A 21,287-nucleotide genomic window follows, 5' to 3' on the forward strand; every position below is an offset into this window, starting at 1 on the left:
ACTTGGTCAAAGACGCGAGTGGCGTTGGTTGAGATGAAATGTGAGCCGCAGGTGAACATCGCAATGAATGACACCACGAGCCTCTTTATGCAACTGTTGGATTAAAATACCTACTGTTTCACCTTGCGTGCATAAATAAAAATACTCACTCTTTTTTTTTTATTTCTTGTCAATTGTTATATTTTATAATTCAGAGTCACTCTCTCACCTAACATCTATTTCAGATCCATAATGGTATTGTCACTGTACAACTTGGACGCAAGCCCCCCCTGCAGAGCTTGCCAGATGGTGTTGGGGTATTTGAATTGAATTGAAATGAAAATTTCTTAAGAATATTATAATGATAGTGACAGGAAGTAACCTTAAAGTATGAAAAATGTGCACACTATATTTATTCTAATAATATAATATTATTTGTATTTTTTTAAAGAACTTTGTCAGACGCTCAATAGTAAAGATAATTATTAATATTAGTTTAAATTATAAATACCACCACAGATGTGATAATATAACTGTAGATTTCCAAATTCAAATACAGATTTTTTATTTTCATTGATTATCTGTGATTACGTTCAGTTGTCAAAACACAGAGTACAGACGAATTTGTAGGTAGGCATTATGGTCATTTGTTTTGAAAGATTTTTGTTAATTAATTTTGTGAAAAAGTACCTTAAAATTGTCTAAAATTCGGGCATGTAGCTGTTAATAGATTGTGCCTCTATACCTACCTACTACAGAAAATTTTCCATGCGTCCATACCGCTTTTTCGTGATAATAAATCAATAGGAAAATATGCCTAATTTTGATTCACTTCTCTTCCCGTTCAATCCACTGTAATAAGAGTTTGTAGTTGTGTTTTAACTTCTAGGTTAGCCATCCAACCCTACTTCTATATATATATATATATATATATATATATATATATATAATGAAAATTGTCTTTGTTTTAGGCTCAATCACGCTTAAACCATTGATCGTATCGATATGGAACTAACACCATTCGATGCGAAATTTATCCTAGATAGTTTATGGCTACTCATTTTTAGAATTCCAACGTTTCTTTCTTTTAAAATTCGACTAGCGAAAACGGCTAGTAGGTATATTATTAATGTGAACGTAATTTTGCTTGTTACGCTTTCACGCCTAAACCACCGAACCGATTTTGATATATGTACAGAGTTAGACTACAGGTTGAAAAAGCACATAGTTTGTATGTAAATTCGTCATTATCGAAGATCACTTGATAAGAAACAATTTATAAACATTTGTTCGAGCATTTTTGAAACTTTGACCTACATGGGGATGAAGTAGAAGATTAAAGTTCACATTGCTACTATTAAAAAACACCAAAGACAAAATATACTATTTAAGAAACTGTCCACAATGACAAGGGATATGTGCTGTATCATAGAACAGCAAAGAATAGTTTGTATGTGTATTATTTTAAAAGTATCTTTAAAAATTTAAAATGTTGATCAAAGTAACTACTCAACGCGGACGAAGTTGCGGGTAAAACCTAGTAATATATAAACCAAAGCATATTCATTTATTTTACTTCTTTGATGTGTGATTTATTCACTAATGAAAATTTAAAGTACCTCATCAGCTTTAAGTTTCGTTTCTTCTTATAATTGCAACACTGTTTATTTTATTACTTAAATATTATAAGATAAACGATTAATAAACTATGACTTGCCCGTTATTATTTTGAAATAAGATTTACGCTTACATATTATTTCATATCACTAACTGAATATTTGAGTATCGAAGGCCTACGCATCTCTGTGACTAGCTGATATTATATCGTTAACATGAAAAGCAAATATATTTCCATCTCGCTTCATTCCGCGTACTGTAAATAACACATTACTTGTTAAAGTTGTTAGTAATTGTGTTTAGTTAACATTCATTAGTCGTCGACAATCGACATACATTGCTAATGTCAGTTATCTTCGCAGAAACTAATTTATTTTTTCAATGTTAGCTTGTTCTTAAGTTATTTTTACGTCAGTCGTATTACTACCATCAGTTCGGAAGCAAGTTCGTCAGATGAACGCAAGGTCGTCAGATAAAGGTAAAATAATTATTTACATCTATCGTACTAATTACTAATACAGCACTAACTTGTTGAACAATCCGTGTTCTAAAAGGCATACGTAATCCATGATTAAGTGTTTTGTCTCTATCTTCATACCTGTATATAAAAGAGACAAAATCTGTCCATTATAAATTATATAAAAATAGTTTAAAAAAAACTAAAACAGACGCTTTCGTTGAAAAGATTATGGTTGAAATTTAAAACGAATATCTATTCCTAATTGACGATATATGATTTTTTTTTATAAATTAACAAAAATCTTATGTTTCAAATTGAAAAATGGAATAATTTTATCAAATGTATTCTCATCGGTACTCGATAAATCTACGAAGTTTGAACGAAATCTGGCCGTTTAAAGTGGGTCAAAATTGCGCCCAAAATGAGTCGGTTACAAACAAACATACCAGGTGAAGCTATTAAAAAGTATGTAAAAAAGATAGTATAGTTTTGGAACGTTATATATTTTACAGTACAATATTATTTTATTAACATACAGCTAATGTGTCGTATAAGTAGTATTAATAGAAGTTATATTTTTTTTATATATAACGTCGTTACATCAACTGGGACTTTTAAGAATAGTGTAGACAGTCCGTCCTATAAATTATTGCATATTTTATGGCAAGTGATTCCTGATTTCTGTATTCTCGTATTGTAACTATAAAAAATTTATAATATATTATGTTAAATCTTAATATATATAAATTACGTGACACGTTGTTTGTCTGCGATGGACTTCTAAACTAAAGAATGGATTTTAATGGGGATAACTTCATGGAGTGCAGTTTGGTCCAACTTGAGAGATAGGATAGTTTTTATTTCGATTTGGGACCCATAATTATTTTTATTTTCAATATTTATTTCGTATGGGTATATTTTCTATGAGAGAATTAAGTGACGCACGGTTTGACAGTTCCGCTATGAAACAATTTCATTTTCACAACAGGGAGCAGTTTTTACGAAATAATTCTTGATGTTTTGAAATATTATTGGCAAAATCCTATAAAACAGTTTTTTTTTTATTATCTATAGAACAACGTCTGTCGGGTCAGCTAGTAATCTATAATTCTATAACATATGTACATAATGTATAACGACTTTTCATTTGAACTTCGATATTAAAAATTTTTTTGAACGCAGACTTATGTCGAAGGCTTTTTACACTATTAAAGATTACGTAAAGGATATTACAATGTGGAATTGAATAGTATTATAGTTGTTATTTTTTATGGATTTTATGGTTCAGCCTTGAATTGTTTTTATTTATTTTATTATTTTTTAAATATATATGTTTAAACTTTTGTGTACTTAGCATGTATTTGAATTGTATATTTGGTGATTAACGCTTTATTTACTTTTGATTTAAAGTCAAAAAAATATTTTTGACTTTGACTTTATTCAAATATAAGTGATTTTATGCATATTCCTCTGAAGGCCAGGAGGTATAGGTGTGTATGTTTGTAAAATTTCGAGTTTGTTTTGAGCGTACATCTGTTGTTCGTCTTGTCGTAAACTGATACGTTTTTAACTATATTTTTTATATCGGCTTTTGCCTGTCATCGGTGTTGGTACAGGTGAGTGTGTCTACCTGATGAATGGTCCGAAACAAGTCGGTTGCAACACTGATGGTTCGCGAGTAAGCCGACTTAAATAAATAAAGTCCATAATGTCTTGCAAAATCATTATTACTACAATGTTTTCTTTATGAAAATAAAGAAGAGACGAGCAGGACGTTCAGCTGGTGGTAACTAATACGCCCTGCCCATTACAATGCAGCGCCGTTCAAGATTATTGAAAAATCCAAAAATTCAGAGCGCAATTGTAGTGCCGCTCAGAACTTTTGGGTTTGTCAAGAATCCTGAATCCTGTAATGGGTAGGGCGTATCAATTACCATCAGCTGAACGTCCTGCTCATCTCGTCCCTTAACGTCATAAAAAAAACTTGCTAACGCACACTTTGAATAATCAAATATGTCACCAATTATCGGGCTGTCAGGTTATTTATACCATTTATTTATTATATTTCTAAGATTAAGTATTGGTCTCCGCTGCGCTCCAACTATATACCGCACTAGGTACCTAAGAACAATAGCTTTTTTATCACGGCAAATCTTAGATGCTAGTGTGCGTGGCATCTTGACACTCAATGGCATCTTTCAAATTTTGTAACACACGCTTCGTGTTATTTTACATTGAAATGAATAAATTACAAAATACTTACGGATGGTATTATGTGTTTCCAGTGTCTTTCTTATTTCTTGTAGTATTATTTTTACAAAGTTTTACTACACAACCCGGCATTTTAGTTTCAATTATTAGCAAAGTTTAACAGAACATGTGGCACGTCAACGTCACACATTGTTCGAGATTAGTACGCCACTTGGGCTTAGTATTAGTTGCCGCAATTTCCGACTACGCCTGCGTTATCTAGTTGGGGCGCAGCGAAGACCAATCCATAATCCAAGATTACATTTTTGGTGGCCTTAGTCGCTAATATCAAGGTTCAAATAAGTTATACTTCTTTAGGCGCGTCACGAAAAAATTATGAGAGTGAAATTTTAAGATGCGCGCGCATCGCTGTAACACAAAAGTAACAGGTTGAAGTTTGTTCTTAAAATTTTCTGACGTTTGCGTCATTCATTTTTATTTTTAGTTTCTTCGTCCATTATTAGGACAGGCAAAGGGTTCAAGCCCTTACAGCTGTATTCATTACTTAATAATTAATTGTCAAAGCCATCTTTGCTAGATTTTTACAATATTGTTATTTCTAAAAACGTAGAATAGCATGAGGAATAAATCATTTTAAGGATTTTTGCTTCGTTAGGCCAAAGAAGTATAATTTCTTGCATGAAGTATACTCACTCTTTTTTTTATTTTTTGTCAATTGTTATATTTTATAATTCAGAGTCACTCTCTCACCTAACATCTATTTCAGATCCATAATGGTATTGTCACTGTACAACTTGGACGCAAGCCCCCCCTGCAGAGCTTGCCAGATGGCGTTGGGGTATTTGAATCTGCCGGTCAAGTACATCACAACTGATCTCCTCAAAAAGGATCATCACACCGAAGAATATCTTAAGGTATATTTACATTAACACAATTATAATAATAATTATTATTACAAATTAACTAACTTGTTTCTCTCTATTATCGAACCTTTCATTCAGTGCAGTGGTTCCCAACCTTTTCTAGGCCATTGACTACTTCGATTTTCTTATTTTTTAAGCAGGGAACATGATGTACAAGAAAAATAAACTGAATCAACCCGAAAATAAACTTTAATTAAAAATACTAATAAATTAGTAGAATATAAAAATTGCATTCAATTGCATTGTATTCTTAAGGCATCCAGGAAGAGTCTTCGAAGCTGACACCTGACGGTGGATGATACAATACGTTGTTGTTGCCTTAGGATTCTTCTGTTTTACTAAAGTTGCCAGACCAGAGCGTGATCCCAACATTGCTGGCCAGAGCGCCATCCGTACAGAAGCCAACGATGTTCTCCCAGCTAATGTTATGTTTCTGAAAATATTCCGACATCGTGTTCATGACGTCGATACCGTTTGAAGTTGTTGCCAGTTCTCGTGAAACTAATTATTCTTCACAATGTGCAGTGTGCACGTATTAAGATTGGTTAGCGGATCATATTCTGACTCCTGCAGACCACTGGTTAGGAACCACTGAATTAGTGTGTGCTTGTCATTCAAGAAAAAAATGTTTTCATTGATATACAACACTAACTCTAAAAGTTTTTATTTAAGAATATTGTTATCTGATACTTAAAATTTATTTAGTAAAAAACTTTAGTTAGAAACGTAAACAAATTTTGAAATGAGACGGATACCCTTTCATACATTATTGGGCCAAGATGTAAAAGGATGTAATTAATGTCAATAAATAGCTTATAAATTAAAAAAGTTTCAACGAAAATTTGAGGATTTTGGGCAATCTGAAAGCTGAGTTATAGGAGGTTTTGTAAAATTGAGGTTATGCAATATATGGGCAACAACATAGGTTGTATATAGATATTTGTTGTATTATATATAGATAAAAATAATGATAATGATTCTATAAGTTTTGTCAAATAGAAAGAAGGAAATATCATATATATAGTATACAGGGCGTCCCAAACTTATGGGACATGAAGGGAAAGTACCTTAAATATCGAAGATAGGCTATTATACTGAAAGAAGACTTTATGTTATTTTTAAAAGTTAGTACTTCTGCATTCAAAGATTTTCTAATAATAACTTGCCTTGTCTGGGAATCGAACCGACTGAAATTAAAAAAATAAAACCCTACTTTTATAATGCCAATCGAAAGAATGGCCAAGGTACTTTCCCTTCTTGTCCCATAACTTTGGGACAACCTGTATAGCATTGCTCGTTTAATTTTCAATTCTCTAGTCACATATATAAGTTTAACTGTTGGCAAATAAATAACACATATACATATTATATATATAATAGAGTAAAAAACCAAATCATCGTATGTAATTATTTACAAGGATTTAATCTAGTAGTAGTTGAGGAGATAATCTACTTTGTCCTAATTGATTGATTTGACCCTGAGTTATACGGAACCAGTTTATCGTGTGTTGATGATATTATTCTGAGATATTAAATACGACTAGATAGTCTCTTGCCGTTAAAAAACAGATAAAAAGTGGCAAAGAATAATACTGTGTCCGAGACAAGCTACGTCTTACACTCGCGATTTGTATGACACTTTCTGTTAGTGTGCGTGAATTGCTCTAAATAGAGGTTAGTTCTAAACACAGTTTATTTCGTCGTTTTCACAGCTGTCATAGTCTATGTAAACGTTTTTTTATTTGACAATAAGGGACGAGACGAGCAGGACGTTCATTTGTAGGTAATTGATACGCCCTGCCCATTACAATGCAATGCTGCTCAGGATTCTTGAAAAATCCAAAAATTCTGAGCGGCACTACAATAATTTCACCAGCTACGGCGTACTACTTACACATTACTGTTTCACGGCAGAAATAAGCACCGTTGTGGAACCCATTATCTAGCCGGCATCCTGTGCAAAGGAGCCTCCCACTGGTAAACGTATAAATGATGCTGTGTCTTTATAGTCTCCGCAGTTATATAGTCAACAGTTTAATTTTTTTGGTTTTCTTGATCACCTTCTGAAAATAAGATGTCTCGCTTCAGATTAATTATTACTCTAATCCATGACCCCCCTGATAGTATCTTTAGTTTAGTTGATTAGCTGGCCCAGGTTGTATAGATCACAAAATAATTATCTCCACCTTTGACCGAACACTAATACCGAGCGCCGATTGTTAGGCGAATCGTCCGAGATTACTTTGTATGTCATTTAGGTCGGAAAGACAGACGTAGTGCTTTTCTTTTGCCATTTTTCGTCGAAACTTTTAGAGGATTTATAGGTTCTCAAGACTCTTGGCCTGTTCAGATTGCCATAATCAACGGGATGAGAACGAACGGGATTAGTCACCCGATGTGAATATAAGTTAATGACTTATCTTTTAAAAAAACATTGAGAAATCTGACCTGACATCATTCTTTTCGAATGTAAGAGGGGGAAATCGAAAGGGCAGAGAAGTGATTAGATGGTAAGTGAAAAAATGGGCCGCCCATATACATGTGCAATAACAGAGAGGGCCTTTAAGGTGGGAATATGGTCTTAGGTTGAAGGTAGCAAATCATTCCCAAAGTGGCTGTGCGGGATAAAAAGTTTCTTGCAAAACGAGCGGATATGGAATGCGAGACATCAACGTGACATGGGTGGAATTTTTAATTTTGGGGAAGGCACCACTGTGTTCTATTAACCACTATCACAGGCATCACCTTAATTCTTGATTAAGTTATTACAAATGTATAGACTTAACTTTTTATTGCAGATGAATCCACAACACACTATTCCTACATTAGTCGACGACGACTTCGTTGTATGGGACAGGTATTTATTATTAGTTTCATCAATAAATAATTTCAAGCTTTGACGACTTTTTTTCAATTTAACCTTTTGTATAATATGAATACTGCAAAATAAAACTTTGTGAAGTAAAATAAGTTAAAAATGCACTTGAATAATTTGATTATTGTTAACTTCAAATGAATTATTAACTTTTACAGCCACGCTATAGTCACCTATTTAGTCACAAAATACGGCAAAGATGATTCGCTATATCCAACAGATGCTAAAAAAAGGGCTATTATCGATCAGAGACTGCATTTCGATACCGGAATCCTATTTCCTGCGCTACGCTATACGGTCGTAAGTAATCGATTGTATAAATCTTATATTGTATTGGATGAGAGTTGAGACTGATATATACTCGTATATGCAAATTATTGTTTTGTTGTATACGTTTTCTGTTAGCAAGAAATATGAATAATTAAACAGTTCTCTCATTTACTTAATAAACTATTTCCAGGCGCCTATTTTTTTCTTCGGTGAAAAGCAACCCAAGCCTGAAAATTTGGAAAAGATAAAATCAGCTTACGAATTTACTGAAAAATTTCTTACCAAACCTTGGATAGCTGGAGATGAGCTGACTGTTGCAGACTTCTGTTGTAGTGCTACAATAAGTTCTCTAAATACTATAATACCAATTGATGCCGGGATGTAAGTAACTAATAATTTAAAACGGGTCTCTTTAGTTTAACGAGCAGTTATTGAAATTATCAAAACTTTGAAAGTACCAGTTACTGTGAGACAGTTAGTGATTCATTGAATAATGGCAAAGTGGCGGTAGATTTTTTTGGGAAAAAGTAATTTTTTTTAAGATTTCACAATACTAAAAACCGTTGCAGAAAGAAATTTGTAATTAAGAAATATTTTAGGCAGAGATTAAGCCAATGACAATTGGCTTTGAATATATTTCAATTGGTAAAGATTTAATAATAATGTAATAAGAAAAATGTGATTGCAAGAACCCCTCTCAACGGGAGGTGAAGGCCTCCTCCAGAGTTGACCAGTGTTCTCTATCTTTTGCAGTTCGTATCCAGTTGGTACCCGCTGTTTTTACAATATCGTCTGTCCAGCGCGCGATTGGTCTACCTCTTTTTCTATAGCCAAATGGTCCTAGCCATGATGTTGTCTTTATGGTTCAGCGATTGTCAGTTAGTCTGGCTAGATGTCCAGCCCAGCTCTATTTTAGTTTCTGTGAGTAACTGAGTGCGTCGATGGCTTTGGTTTTCTGTCTTATGGTAGTATGTCGGATTTTTGTATCTTCTTGATTTTCAGAATGCTTCTCTCCATACTTCTTTGACTGGTTATGATCTTATTTTTTAGTTTCCTCGTGAACTTCCAAGTTTGACAGGCGTAGGTTAGTGAGGGGAGTAGGCAGGTGTTCATTATTAAATCTTTACTAAAATTCTAACTAAAATTAATTAATTGTTAGAAAATGCATATACACTACTTTATTGTTTTTTTATTATAAACCTTTATAATGTGAAGCAAGAAATAAAGGCTTTATATTTTTATTTTATTTATTATTATTATATTTCAATTGGAGTGAAAACGCTTGCACGTTGATGGTTCATGGAGTATTAAGTATAAGTCTGGTGCGTTCCAGGATGAGTTTCAACGGTTTGACCTCGAACGCCCCTGAGCTGTTCAAATTGTTGGTGATCCAGTAGCTCAAACAAAACGAGAATAGGCTCGGAGCAACCTAATAGTCAAGAAGTTAAATTTCGTATTCTTGACGCACAAATTGACGGTTCAGCTACAATTGTGATGAAGTTACGTCCCATTTTAGAGAAATTTTTATGGGGTGTAATGTCGTAGCAATAAGTGTCAATTGCTGCGAGATGTGTATTCTGCAAAAAATGAACGTTTCATTGAGTTGAGCACTTAAAACATCATATTATAGAACAAAGATAACCCTTTTAATAATAGTAGACATATTTTAGTTACTCTTTTTGGCTTTTTTTATGACAATAAGGGATCAGAAGAGCAGAACGTTCAGCTGATGGTAATGACGCCCTACCCATTACAATGCAGTGCCGCTCAGGATTCTTGAAAAACTTTAAACATTACAACTGCGCTCGTCACATTGAGTTATAAGATGTTAAGTCTCATTTGCTCAGTAATTTCACTAGCTACGGCGCTCTTCAGACCGAAACACAGTAATGCTTACACATTACTGCTTCTCGGCAGATTTAGGTGCCGTTGTGGTACATATAATCTAGTCAGCATCCTATGCAAAGGTGCCTCCCACTGGTAGAACTATATGGATAACTAGTGAGCTTGGTGTTCAAATGTCGTTGACGCGCGACTCTGATACAGTTATGGCTCCATTAATGTTGTAGGGGAATGACAGAACACGGATCTCGACGTGCATATGATCGGAACTTAATGTTAGCAATTTTGAAATTACGAGAATAACACCGCAGTAGTTTCTAAGCGGCTCGATCGATTGACGTCGCGTCGTGGAGAGACTTCGCCTTCTGCAGCGTTATCGCGAACTCTTCCAAAGATATGTTTTACCTGATGGAAAACCAAACAACTGCCGAATTATAACACCGGATTACTCACCACAAACTTACATATTATTATATAACCTTAACCATCTGTTTGCTGATCCGATCTTTCTTCCACGTATACCCAAACTGTGGAATTATATAACTTCCGCGGTGCCACTAAAAGTACACTTTGATCTGTTTCAAGAGGACATGGCAGGAGGTGATCCCCTGCCATCAGGACTCTCGTTGGCTCGTTTACCCTCTCATTTTTTGAATAATTATCATACAAAAATTACATATAAATTTAACATAATTATGTTTATTTCAACTTTCAGTTACCCCAATATATCTGGTTGGCTGAAAAGATGTTCAGAACTCGATGCATACAAGAAGTACAACTTACCCGGCTTAAATGATTTTAAATCCCTTTATGAGAGTCGAGTGGGTTGAAGCGAAGAATTTTTTATTCATATTTGTATTTAAGCTGTATTTCATTAATGTAATTTAAGTGAAGTTTCAGATAATTGCTATTCTTTTTGTGTATGTTATTGAAGTTCACTTTACGAAGTTGTTGTTAGTTGTAGGGTTGTTTTACTTTGTTTTACAATTTAGAAGTTAATTAGTAAATGATGCAATAAACGTTTATGGTTTCTAAGTTTTGTATTTTTTTTTATAATTGGTTGCAATGATATTTATGTATGAGCTACTAAAATAAATCCTACGTCAAATTATGAAGATTTGGGGACCGTTTCACTATTTGCAAGTAGCATATATTCATAGGCTAGATAAAGGTGATTTATCAGCTGCTTAACGAAATGAAAATATTAAAAAAAACAGTTTTAAGTACGAAAAAACGTAACGGAAACATTTAATACAATGTATTATTTCACTTTTAGTAATTTTCTAATTTACATCTTTAATAATAATTAAAATCCACCATCACATACTTGTTTTGGTCTATGCTTTTTTCTACTAGCTAGCTCTTGAAAACTAGTAACCAATTCTAAGCGGATGCAACATCATATACGTAATGGGAGTGGAAATTCTTAATGATACCACAGATTGGGAATGGAGTGACCGCCCTCAGGCTATTGAATTAAAAGTTTTATTATACGATACATTGTAACAATATCTGAATAAAATAGTTTTACTTTCACTGAAATTCTTGCGCCCGTTCTTCACAGCGCGGAGGCAGACATCTTCGAATGGGTGGTAGTTTTTGACTTTCAATATGTGATATCATATCCTATTTTGAATAAAAATATTTGAATTTTCAGTTTCAGTTTCCTTGTTTCGCTTTACCACTATAAAATAGAAAGCAATAAAAATTATAATTAAAGACAGACTCTGTCTCGTGCCAGAGTTTTGCGAGTCAACATCTCCTGAGGATGCCTCGTATAGAGGCGAAACACGTGTCCAATTTTTTAAAGACAAATATTGGCGGAATTAACACTACAGAAAACTCAAAACATTTAGATGATTATGGATTTTCAAAATGTAACGCTTACTTCAAAAAATTCTATTATAGTTTAACTCAGATAAATGGGAGACTTTAACAAAGGAATGTTGAAGAATTTGTGGCCGGTGATATAACTACATAAAATAAAAAAAGAAATAACAAAAAAAACAACCGACTTCAAAAACACTATCCTAAAAATAAAAAAAGAATTATCAAAATCGGTTCACCCGGTCGAAAGTTTTGAGGTAACACACATAAAAAAATACCGACGAATTGAAAACCTCATCTTTTTGAAGTCGATTAAAAATTCTCTAAGATTTCATTTTTATAATCAGCGCAAGAGTGTTACTAATGTTGCAGTAATAGAATGATTTATAACGTTTTTAGTTAACTGGAAGTCAGCCTGAAACTAATTAATAGTTCTGCGAAACGTTAATCCATCTAAGTTTTTAATTTAAGTTTTTGCGAGAGTCTGTGACTTTTGTAAATGGCCGACTGCTAGCTGCACCATTCGCAAATTAAAAGTATTGTTCACGTATAAATAGTTCACATATAATGCAAACAGAAATAGTCCTTTTCACCGGATGCCACTACCGCGGCTATTATGGGTACCACAACGGCGCCTTTTTCTGACATGAAGCAGTAATGAGTGGATATAACTGTTTCGGTCTGAAGCGCGCTGTAGCTAGTGAAATTACTGGGCAAATGGGACATAACATTTTATGTCTCAAGGTGACGAGTGCAGTTGTAGTACCAATAATTTTTTTTGGGTTTTTCAATAATCTTGATCGGCGCTGCATTGTGTTGAGCAGGGCGTATCAAGTACCATCAGTTGAACGTCCAGCTCGTCTCGTCCCTTATTTTCATTAAAAAAAATATCCATGTTGTCTTGCGTGATTGTGAGACATCTGAGAAGCTGATTTGCATACTGATGGTTATATATTGATAAAATAATAATAATTTCAATAAAATACTTCACAAAAATAGTACATAGTTTAGTAAGGAGGGAATGTGTGTGAGGGAATGTGTTTGTAGGCATAATGTGACGCCGAGGGTCTTAATGGGGTCACTGAAAATCAGTGTTGTGCTCATAATGTATGGACACAACTATAACTGAGTGGACTCCAGTTTTGGAAGACCACTGCCACATTAAGTTTTGCTTTTGTTTCTTTTGTATTAAGTTAAGTAAGTTTAAGTATTAGATTAAGCATATATTTTGTTCTCATTAACTTTTTTGTGTGAATGTGTCAGTTTTTCTTCCAAAATAAATTCATTTTCATTTCGTTTTTCATTTCATAATAAACGCTAGGAAAAACAGGCTTACTCCCGAGTTATAGATGCATAGTGTTTTATGCTCCAACTGGTAAATAAAATTGTTACAATTATTTTAGACTATTACCAGAGGGAAGCTCCTTTGCACAGGATGCCGGCTAGATTATGGATACCACAATGGTGCCTATTTCAGTCGTGAAGCAGTAATGTGTAAGCATTACTGTGTTTCGGTCTGAAGGGCGCCGCAGCTACTGAAATTTCTGGGCAAATGAGACTTAACATCCAATATCTCAAGGTGACGAGCGCATTTGTAGTGCCGCTCAGAATTTTTTGGGTTTCCCAAGAATACTGAGCGGCCCTGCATTGTAATGGGCTGGGCGTATCAATTACCATCAACTGAAGGTCCTGGTCGACCCTCACTGTCATGAAAAACAACCTAATTTGTATATTACCTATTTGTATCTGTCATTATCTATATATTATTTTTTAAAGTCAATTATAAAGACACATGATCGTCTTCAGCTAAGTACACTATCTAATATCTTTTAACGATTAACTCTCTTAATACCGTAGTCAGACTGGACAATTAATCTATCTATATTGTTGCGGAGCAACCCTTCGAAGTATATGACGAGAGTTGTCAAACTTCAAGACATTGTTAATTTCAACAGCTCTGTCAGCAATACACGTAGCTCAGCGGAAAAGTGTTTACTTTAGACGCTGTAGCTGAACGCTGACCCGGGTTCGATACACCTACCAGTGTATGGATTATTTTGGGTTTTGTAAAGTTAAAGGAAATTTCTAAGTTCAGGATCAAATCGAAGGACAATGTGTAAGCAGGATAAAAATAGTTAAAAGAATTTTCTAGTACAATTTAAATTTAAAGATGGAATGGGAGAATCATTTTGAAAATAGAACGGATCCGGGGGTATATAAGCCGTACTAAGCGTGGCCTACGGCAGTTCAGGTTCTGACTCGAAAGTGTAAAGAAGAAGAAGAAGAAGTAGTGAAAAGTGGAAGTGTTCCAAGAAGAAGAAGATAGAAGAGACTTAGTGTTCGGTGCGGTGTGACGCGTGGAAGGTACCGCCGCCCACAAGAGGAACAGACCGCGGCAGACCGGCGAAGTGCAAGTTCAGATAAAGCGAACGCAAATAAAGACTCGTTCCTATAAGCGGAGTATTATATCCCATCCCTGACCCACTCCCGTGTCAATTGGTGTCAGAAGTGGGATTGGAAAAATGCCATTAGTGCCCAGGAACGAGAAGGGAGTGACCACGCAAGCGGGAGCAGCTGCAGAGGCAGTGGACGAGTCAGAAACATCCGGCTCTGGACTCAGTGCGACCGTGTCAGCACCGCAGGCTCCTGCCGTAGACATCAGCGCGCTCATGGAACAGATGGCCGCCATGATGCAAGAGCAAGTGCGTCGACAGGAGGAGCAGCTGCGGGCCTTGCAAGAGGAACAAGCGCGCCGACAGGAGGAGCCAGCGCGCCGACAGGAGGATCAAGCGCGCCGACAGGAGGAGCAAGCACGCCGACAGGAGGAGCAAGCGCGCCGACAAGAGGAGCAGTTGCGGGGCTTGCAAGAGGAACAAGCGCGCCGACAGGAGGAACAAGCACGCCGACAGGACGAGCAGCTGCGAGGCCTGCATGAAAGCCTCTCCAAAGACATTTTATCCGTTGTGCAGAAAAACTCCACCCGTATTAACGCTGTGGAAAAAGAGATCGCCCGGATTGACAGTGTGGAAAAGAAGATGGACAAAGTTGAAGAGAACTTTCAACGGAAGATGGGAGAGATAGAAGTTACCATTAATCAGCTCAGTGGGAGGGTCGTGTGTCCTTCAGCCAACACAGGAGTTTCCTGCGGAACCACATCGAGCAGAAATTTAAAAGTACCTCCCTACGACGGCAAGTCTTCCTGGGCTGCCTTTAAGCTACAATTGGAGACGGTCAGAAGAGCCTGCGGTTGGAGTGACCAAGAAGCGCACTCCGCCCTCACACTAGCGCTCCGTGACGAAGCACTCTCCGTATTGGAAGCACTCGGCGCTGGGAAGGAGGAAGTGACCTACACAGACCTTATTGACGCGTTGGAGGCACGCTATGGTGATAAACACCTCGAACATGTGTACCGGCAAAACTTAAGGACCGCAGTCAAAGGGCCAGCGAAACTCTACAGCAGTGGTCCGTGGAAGCCGAGAAACTAGTGCGTAAGCATATCAGTCGTCGCCAGCTGCAATAGAAGAAATGTTGCTCCAAGTTTTCATTGATGGAATACGGGACACCGAAGTTAGAGCAGCCGTACGATTGAGTCATCATACCAGCTTGAAGAAAGCGGTGGCACATGCGTTGGAAGTGGAAGCGGTTCGCCACGATTCTCGGGCGTTGAGACTCCGCAAAATTGTACCAGCAGATTCCAGCCGAAGGCTAGCATATAACTCAGTATGCTATGGTTGTGGGGAGCGAGGACACATTAGGAGCACTTGCCCCAGGCGTGAGAGCATAACGCAAAGTAGGAAGGATGCGGCGGTCTCAACATCACCGCTGGAGCAGCAGGAAAACTAGAAAAGGCCAGGGCAGTGGGGTGGGCGCTGGCCGGTAAAAGCAAAGCCCCAAGGATCTTCGTTAAGCACACATGTGACGGAAACACTTTAGTTATAGAAGGAATGATAAATGGAAAATCTTGCCGTTTCACTTTGGATACGGGAGCCTCACGTACAGTTGTTAGCCAAAGAAGACTAGAGAGCATCGGAAGACGACATATGCGAGAAAATGTAAACTTAATACTCACAACAGCTACCGGCCAGCGCATACCAGTCCAGGGAGAGAAGATCGTGGCCATGAAAATCGGGGATACGTTGTACTGGCAAAAAATAATCATAATCGCGGATATCACAGATGACTGCATCATTGGGTTGGATTTTCTTCGAAATCATCAGTGTACCATTGACATGAAACATGGTGTATTGAAGCATGGAGGTGAAGAAATTCCAGTAAAAGGCGGAACTGTTGGGAAAGTGTTGTACTTAAGAGACACTACTTTAAATCCGAGATCGCAGACCCTAGTCCCAGTAGTCCTGCCAAGGGATGACAGAGGAAGACCTTGTGAATGCGCTATAATAGAAAGAGAGACATCGGACACGACATGGATCCCAGCCAGGACTGTTGTAAGTAACTCCCAGATTGTGATGGTTCCCGTGTTTAATCCTCATGAGGACAAGCAAATCATTAGGAAGGGAACAGTGATCGGAGCTTGTGAGGAGATAGCTTGGTTAAGAAAGTGTGAAGAAGAGAGGAAGACAGTAGCTGCAAACTAGGATGTGAACATACAGAAACTTCTGGATGGCTGTAAGGACAATCTTACCAAGCTACAGTTAATAAAAGCGAGAAATTTCCTGCTACACTACGCCGGGATGTTCTCGAAGAACGACGGGGACATCGGAAGAACTGGTTTGGTGAAACACAAGATCGACACAGGAGACACTGTTCCAATACGGTAAAGACCAAGACGTATTCCGTTTGCACGCGAACAAGAAGTGGAAGATATGATTCGGGATATGAAAGAAAATGGTGTGATAGAACCGTCGTCGAGTCCATGGTGTTCTCCAGTGGTTCTGGTGAAGAAGAAGGATGGATCAACTAGATTTTGTGTGGACTATCGGCGTCTGAATGATGTTACTAAGAAGGACAGTTATCCATTGCCAAGAATTCATGACACCTTAGATTCACTTTGTGGCATGACGTGGTTCTCTACTCTGGATTTGAAAAGTGGCTACTGGCAAGTTGATCTGGACCCTAAAGACAAGGAGAAGACGGCTTTTTCAACCGGAAAAGGATTATGGCAGTTCAAAACAATGCCCTTCGGATTATGCAACGCCCCAGCTACTTTCGAAAGGTTGATGGAGTATGTGCTAGCAGGTATGTTGGGAGAAACCTGCCTTGTCTACTTGGATAACATAATCATTATGGGACGAAGTTTTGAAGATCATCTTAAGAAGCTCGAAAAAGTCTTCGCAAAACTGCAGGGTGCCAACTTGAAGTTGAGTCCAAAGAAATGTTCCTTCTTTCAACGTCAGGTGAATTACTTGGGGCACGTTATCTCGGAGCAAGGCGTTGCGACGGATCCTGCCAAGATAAGTGCTGTCAAGGACTGGCCGACGCCGACAGAAAAGACACATATGAGAGCATTCCTTGGACTATGCTCTTATTATCGACGCTTTGTGAAAGGGTTTTTCCGATGTTGCTAAGCCCTTACATCGACTGACTGAGGAGAAAAGAGCCTTTTCCTGGAATGAAGACTGCGAACAAGCTTTCTTAGAGTTGAAGAAACGACTATGTGAATCACCTATCCTCGGATATCCTGACACGGAGGGAAGATTCATAGTAGATACTGATACTAGCAATTCTGGAATTGGTGGAGTGTAATCTCAGAAAGGGGAGATCAAGAAGTTGTAATTGCATACTTTAGCAAATCTTTATCGAAGCCGGAGAGAAACTACTTGTAACTCGTAGGGAGTTACTTGCCGTGGTGAAGACATTACAACATTTTAAAAAGTACTTGTTGGGTCGCAAATTCCTCGTAAGGACTGATCATGCCGCCTTGAAGTGGTGCCTAGAATTCAATTATCCGGAAGGACAAGTGGCCAGATGGATTGAGCAAATTCAAGAGTATGACTTTGAAATCGAACATCGAGGAGGAAAAACTCATGGAAACGCAGATGCTTTATCTAGAAGACCTTGTCCGGCGGAATGCAAACATTGCATTCGTCAGGAGGAGAAAGAAAATCCAATAATCCGACTGATCTGAACAGATTCGATCGATGGGAACTGGAGCAACGATGCAATGAGGAGAGCTCAGGAAAATGATAAGGATCTTCAACCACTTTTACATTGGCTAGCAAGTGGATCACTTAAACCAAAATGGTCTGAAGTGGCTAGACACAGTACGGCGACCAAGAGTCTCTGGGCACAATGGAATAGTTTGGTGATGCATGACGGGTTGCTCTGCCGGAAATGGGAAACCCCGCAAGGAAAGGATTGCCATCTGCAACTGGTCGTTCCCAGGAAGAAGGTGAACGAGATCCTGAGAGCTTAGCACGATAGTTCTTCAGGTGGACATTTGGGAATAAGAAGAACTCTCATAAAAATTAAAGAACGATTTTACTGGTTGCATTGCCGTGATGATGTGAAAGACTGGTGCCGTAAATGCAAGAGTTGTGCAGCTGTCAAAGGACCTCAAACCCGGAGCAGAGGAGCTATGAAGTTGTATAATTTTGGGGCTCCGAAGCTGGTGTATGAAGTTTTCTTCAGATTTGGTGTGCCTTTGGAGTTGCACAGTGACCAAGGGCGGAACTTCGAGTCACAAGTATTTCAAGAAGTTTGCAAGATCTTGGGAATCCATAAGACCAGAACTACGCCATATCATCCACAGTCGGACGGGATGGTGGAGAAGTTTAACCAAACATTGGAGCGATATCTGGCAAAAGTAGTGGACAGTCATCAGGATAACTGGGATGAGTACATTCCACTGTTTCTTATGTCTTTTAGAAGCGCAATACACGAGACAACAACGGTGACTCCTGCGCACGCCAATTTTGGAAGGGAATTGAAATTGCCAGCTGATCTACTCTCAGGCTGTCCACCGGATACTCCGAAAAGTATAACAGAATATGTGGATGAGTAACGGAAAAAGATGGTTGACATCTACGAGGAAATTAGAACAACTGGGCTTAAGGCAAGTGAACGTATGAAGACCCGCTACGATCGAAGAGCTAATATTCCTAGTTTTGAAGAGGGAACCCTGATTTGGTTACACAATCCTGTAAGGCGAAAGGGGAAGTCTCCGAAGCTCCAACCAAACTGGGAGGGACCATATAAAGTAATCACAAGGATAAATGATGTGACTCTCAGGATCCAGCGTACCCCTCGAAGTCTCCCGAAAATCGTACACGTCGATCGGGTGGCTAAGTACTACGGAAGCAACGATGATCGGGACGATCATGTCTTGGGAGGGGGCAGTGTTGCGTAGCAACCCTTCGAAGTATATGACGAGAGTTGTCAAACTTCAAGACATTGTTAATTTCAACAGCTCCGTCAGTAATACTCGTAGCTCAGCTTAAAAGTGTTTACTTTAGACGCTGTAGACCCGGGTTCGATACACCTACCAGTGTATGGATTTTTTTGGGTTTTGTAAAGTTAAAGGAAATTTCTAGTAAGTTCAGGATCAAATCAAACAGAAAAAAAGGGATGGAAAATGTTTAAGCAGGATAAAAATAGTTAAAAGAATTTTCTAGTACAATTTAAATTTAAAGATGGAATGGGAGAATCATTTTGAAAATAGAACGGATCCGGGGGTATATAAGCCGTACTAAGCGTGGCCTACGGCAGTTCTAGTTCTGACTCGAAAGTGTAAAGAAGAAGAAGAAAAGAAGAAGTAGTGAAAAGTGGAAGTGTTCCAAGAAGAAGAAGATAGAAGAGACTTAGTGTTCGGTGCGGTGTGACGCGTGGAAGGTACCGCCGCCCACAAGAGGAACAGCGGCAGACCGGCGAAGTGCAAGTTCAGATAAAGCGAACGCAAATAAAGACTCGGTCCTATAAGCGGAATATCATTTCCAATCCCTGACCCACTCCCGTGTCAATATATATAAAAATGAATTACTGTTCGTTTGTCTTGCTAAAACTCGGTAACGGCTAGACCGATTTGGCTAATTTTGATCTTGAATTATTTGTGGAAGTCCAAAGAAGGTTCAAAAGGTGAATCAATATGAAAATGCTCGGAATAAAATAAAAACAACAATTTTGTTTTTCCTTTGATGTTTCCCCCGTCGCGTCGTCCGATATTTGTTTTATATGGAAATATTTTCAATGAGAGAATTTAATGACGCACGGTTTGACAGTTCTGCTGTGAAACAATTTCATTACAACAACAGGGAGCATATTTTACGAAATAATTCTTGATGTTATGATATATTATTGACAAATTAATAAAAAACATTATTTTATTTATTATATATACAGTACAACGTCTGTCGGGTCAGCTAGTTCTTAAATAAGAATAGTGATATACCAATAATTATATCGCAGTACGAGGCCTTAGTAAATACCAATATAATGTCTCATATATCTAATCCATAGCATCGAGTCTGAACTATCTAAAGGCGCTGTGTGTAGGGAACAAACAGGAGTTTCTTGGATACGTTCACTGAGTTAAATGTGATTCCCTGATGCTATAAACTAATTCCTACCCACTATTAATGTGGTGGATTTTGTTGCTAATAGTGCCACATTTAATTAAGTTAAAAATATACTCACTTTCTTAAAATCGACTCAAAATGCAACAAAAAATATTCGGATCAAACTAGGCTTGCTATTTTTTTTTATTTATATATTTATAAAGCAATATACAAACTTAAATCATACACATAATAGCCAAACTTAAACGTTTGATGGCGAGATAACGCTCTTATTTAAAAACAATACTTTGTACAATGAACACTTGAAATCAAATAAATATATAATTACTAGCTGACCCGACAGACGTTGTTCTGTATATAATAAATAAATTAAAAAAAAAAAAATATATGAATTTGTCAATATTATATCATAACATCAAAAATTAATTCGTAAAATATGCACCCTGCTGTCGTAATGAAATTGTTTCACAGCAGAACTGTCAAACCGTGCGTCAATAAATTCTCTCATAGAAATTATGTATGGACACATCAAAGGGAAAACAAATTTGTTGTTTTTATTTAATTTAGCAGCATTTTCCTATTTATTCACTTTTTAAACCTTCTCTGGACTTCCACAAATATATCAAGACCAAAATTAGCCAAATCGGTGCAGCCGCTCTCGAGTTTTAGCGAGACTTACGAACAGCAATTCATTTTTATATATATAGACTAGCTGACCCGGCAGACTTCATTCTGCTGCAATCGATAAATTAAAGACCTAAACTTTTGTATAAAATAATCTTAAAACAAACAAAACGATTCCTTTTTTAAAT

The 21,287-nt window shown here is 37.2% G+C and overlaps 1 protein-coding gene across 1 annotated transcript; it reads left to right on the forward strand.

Moving 5' to 3' along the window:
- Positions 1 to 1,893: 1,893 nt before the first annotated feature.
- On the forward strand, positions 1,894 to 11,212 carry LOC126975472 (glutathione S-transferase 1-like). Its single transcript, XM_050823392.1, has 6 exons — positions 1,894 to 2,074; positions 5,034 to 5,181; positions 7,989 to 8,047; positions 8,224 to 8,365; positions 8,526 to 8,716; positions 10,893 to 11,212. Exons 2-6 carry the CDS (start codon positions 5,041 to 5,043, stop codon positions 11,005 to 11,007), a joined length of 648 nt encoding a protein of 215 aa, XP_050679349.1. The 5' UTR covers positions 1,894 to 2,074; positions 5,034 to 5,040; the 3' UTR covers positions 11,008 to 11,212.
- The last annotated feature ends 10,075 nt before the right edge of the window (positions 11,213 to 21,287 follow it).

This window comes from Leptidea sinapis, chromosome 36, assembly GCF_905404315.1.
Source record: "Leptidea sinapis chromosome 36, ilLepSina1.1, whole genome shotgun sequence".
Classification (NCBI taxonomy): Eukaryota; Metazoa; Arthropoda; class Insecta; order Lepidoptera; family Pieridae; genus Leptidea; species Leptidea sinapis.

Bases quoted from the DNA above. Each gene is read 5' to 3' on its own strand.
- LOC126975472 (XM_050823392.1), top strand. From the start codon at position 5,041: ATGGTATTGTCACTGTACAACTTGGACGCAAGCCCCCCCTGCAGAGCT. The intron at 8,048-8,223 runs GTATTTATTATT...TAACTTTTACAG, and splicing joins GACTTCGTTGTATGGGACAG to CCACGCTATAGTCACCTATT. The intron at 8,717-10,892 runs GTAAGTAACTAA...TTCAACTTTCAG, and splicing joins ATACCAATTGATGCCGGGAT to TTACCCCAATATATCTGGTT.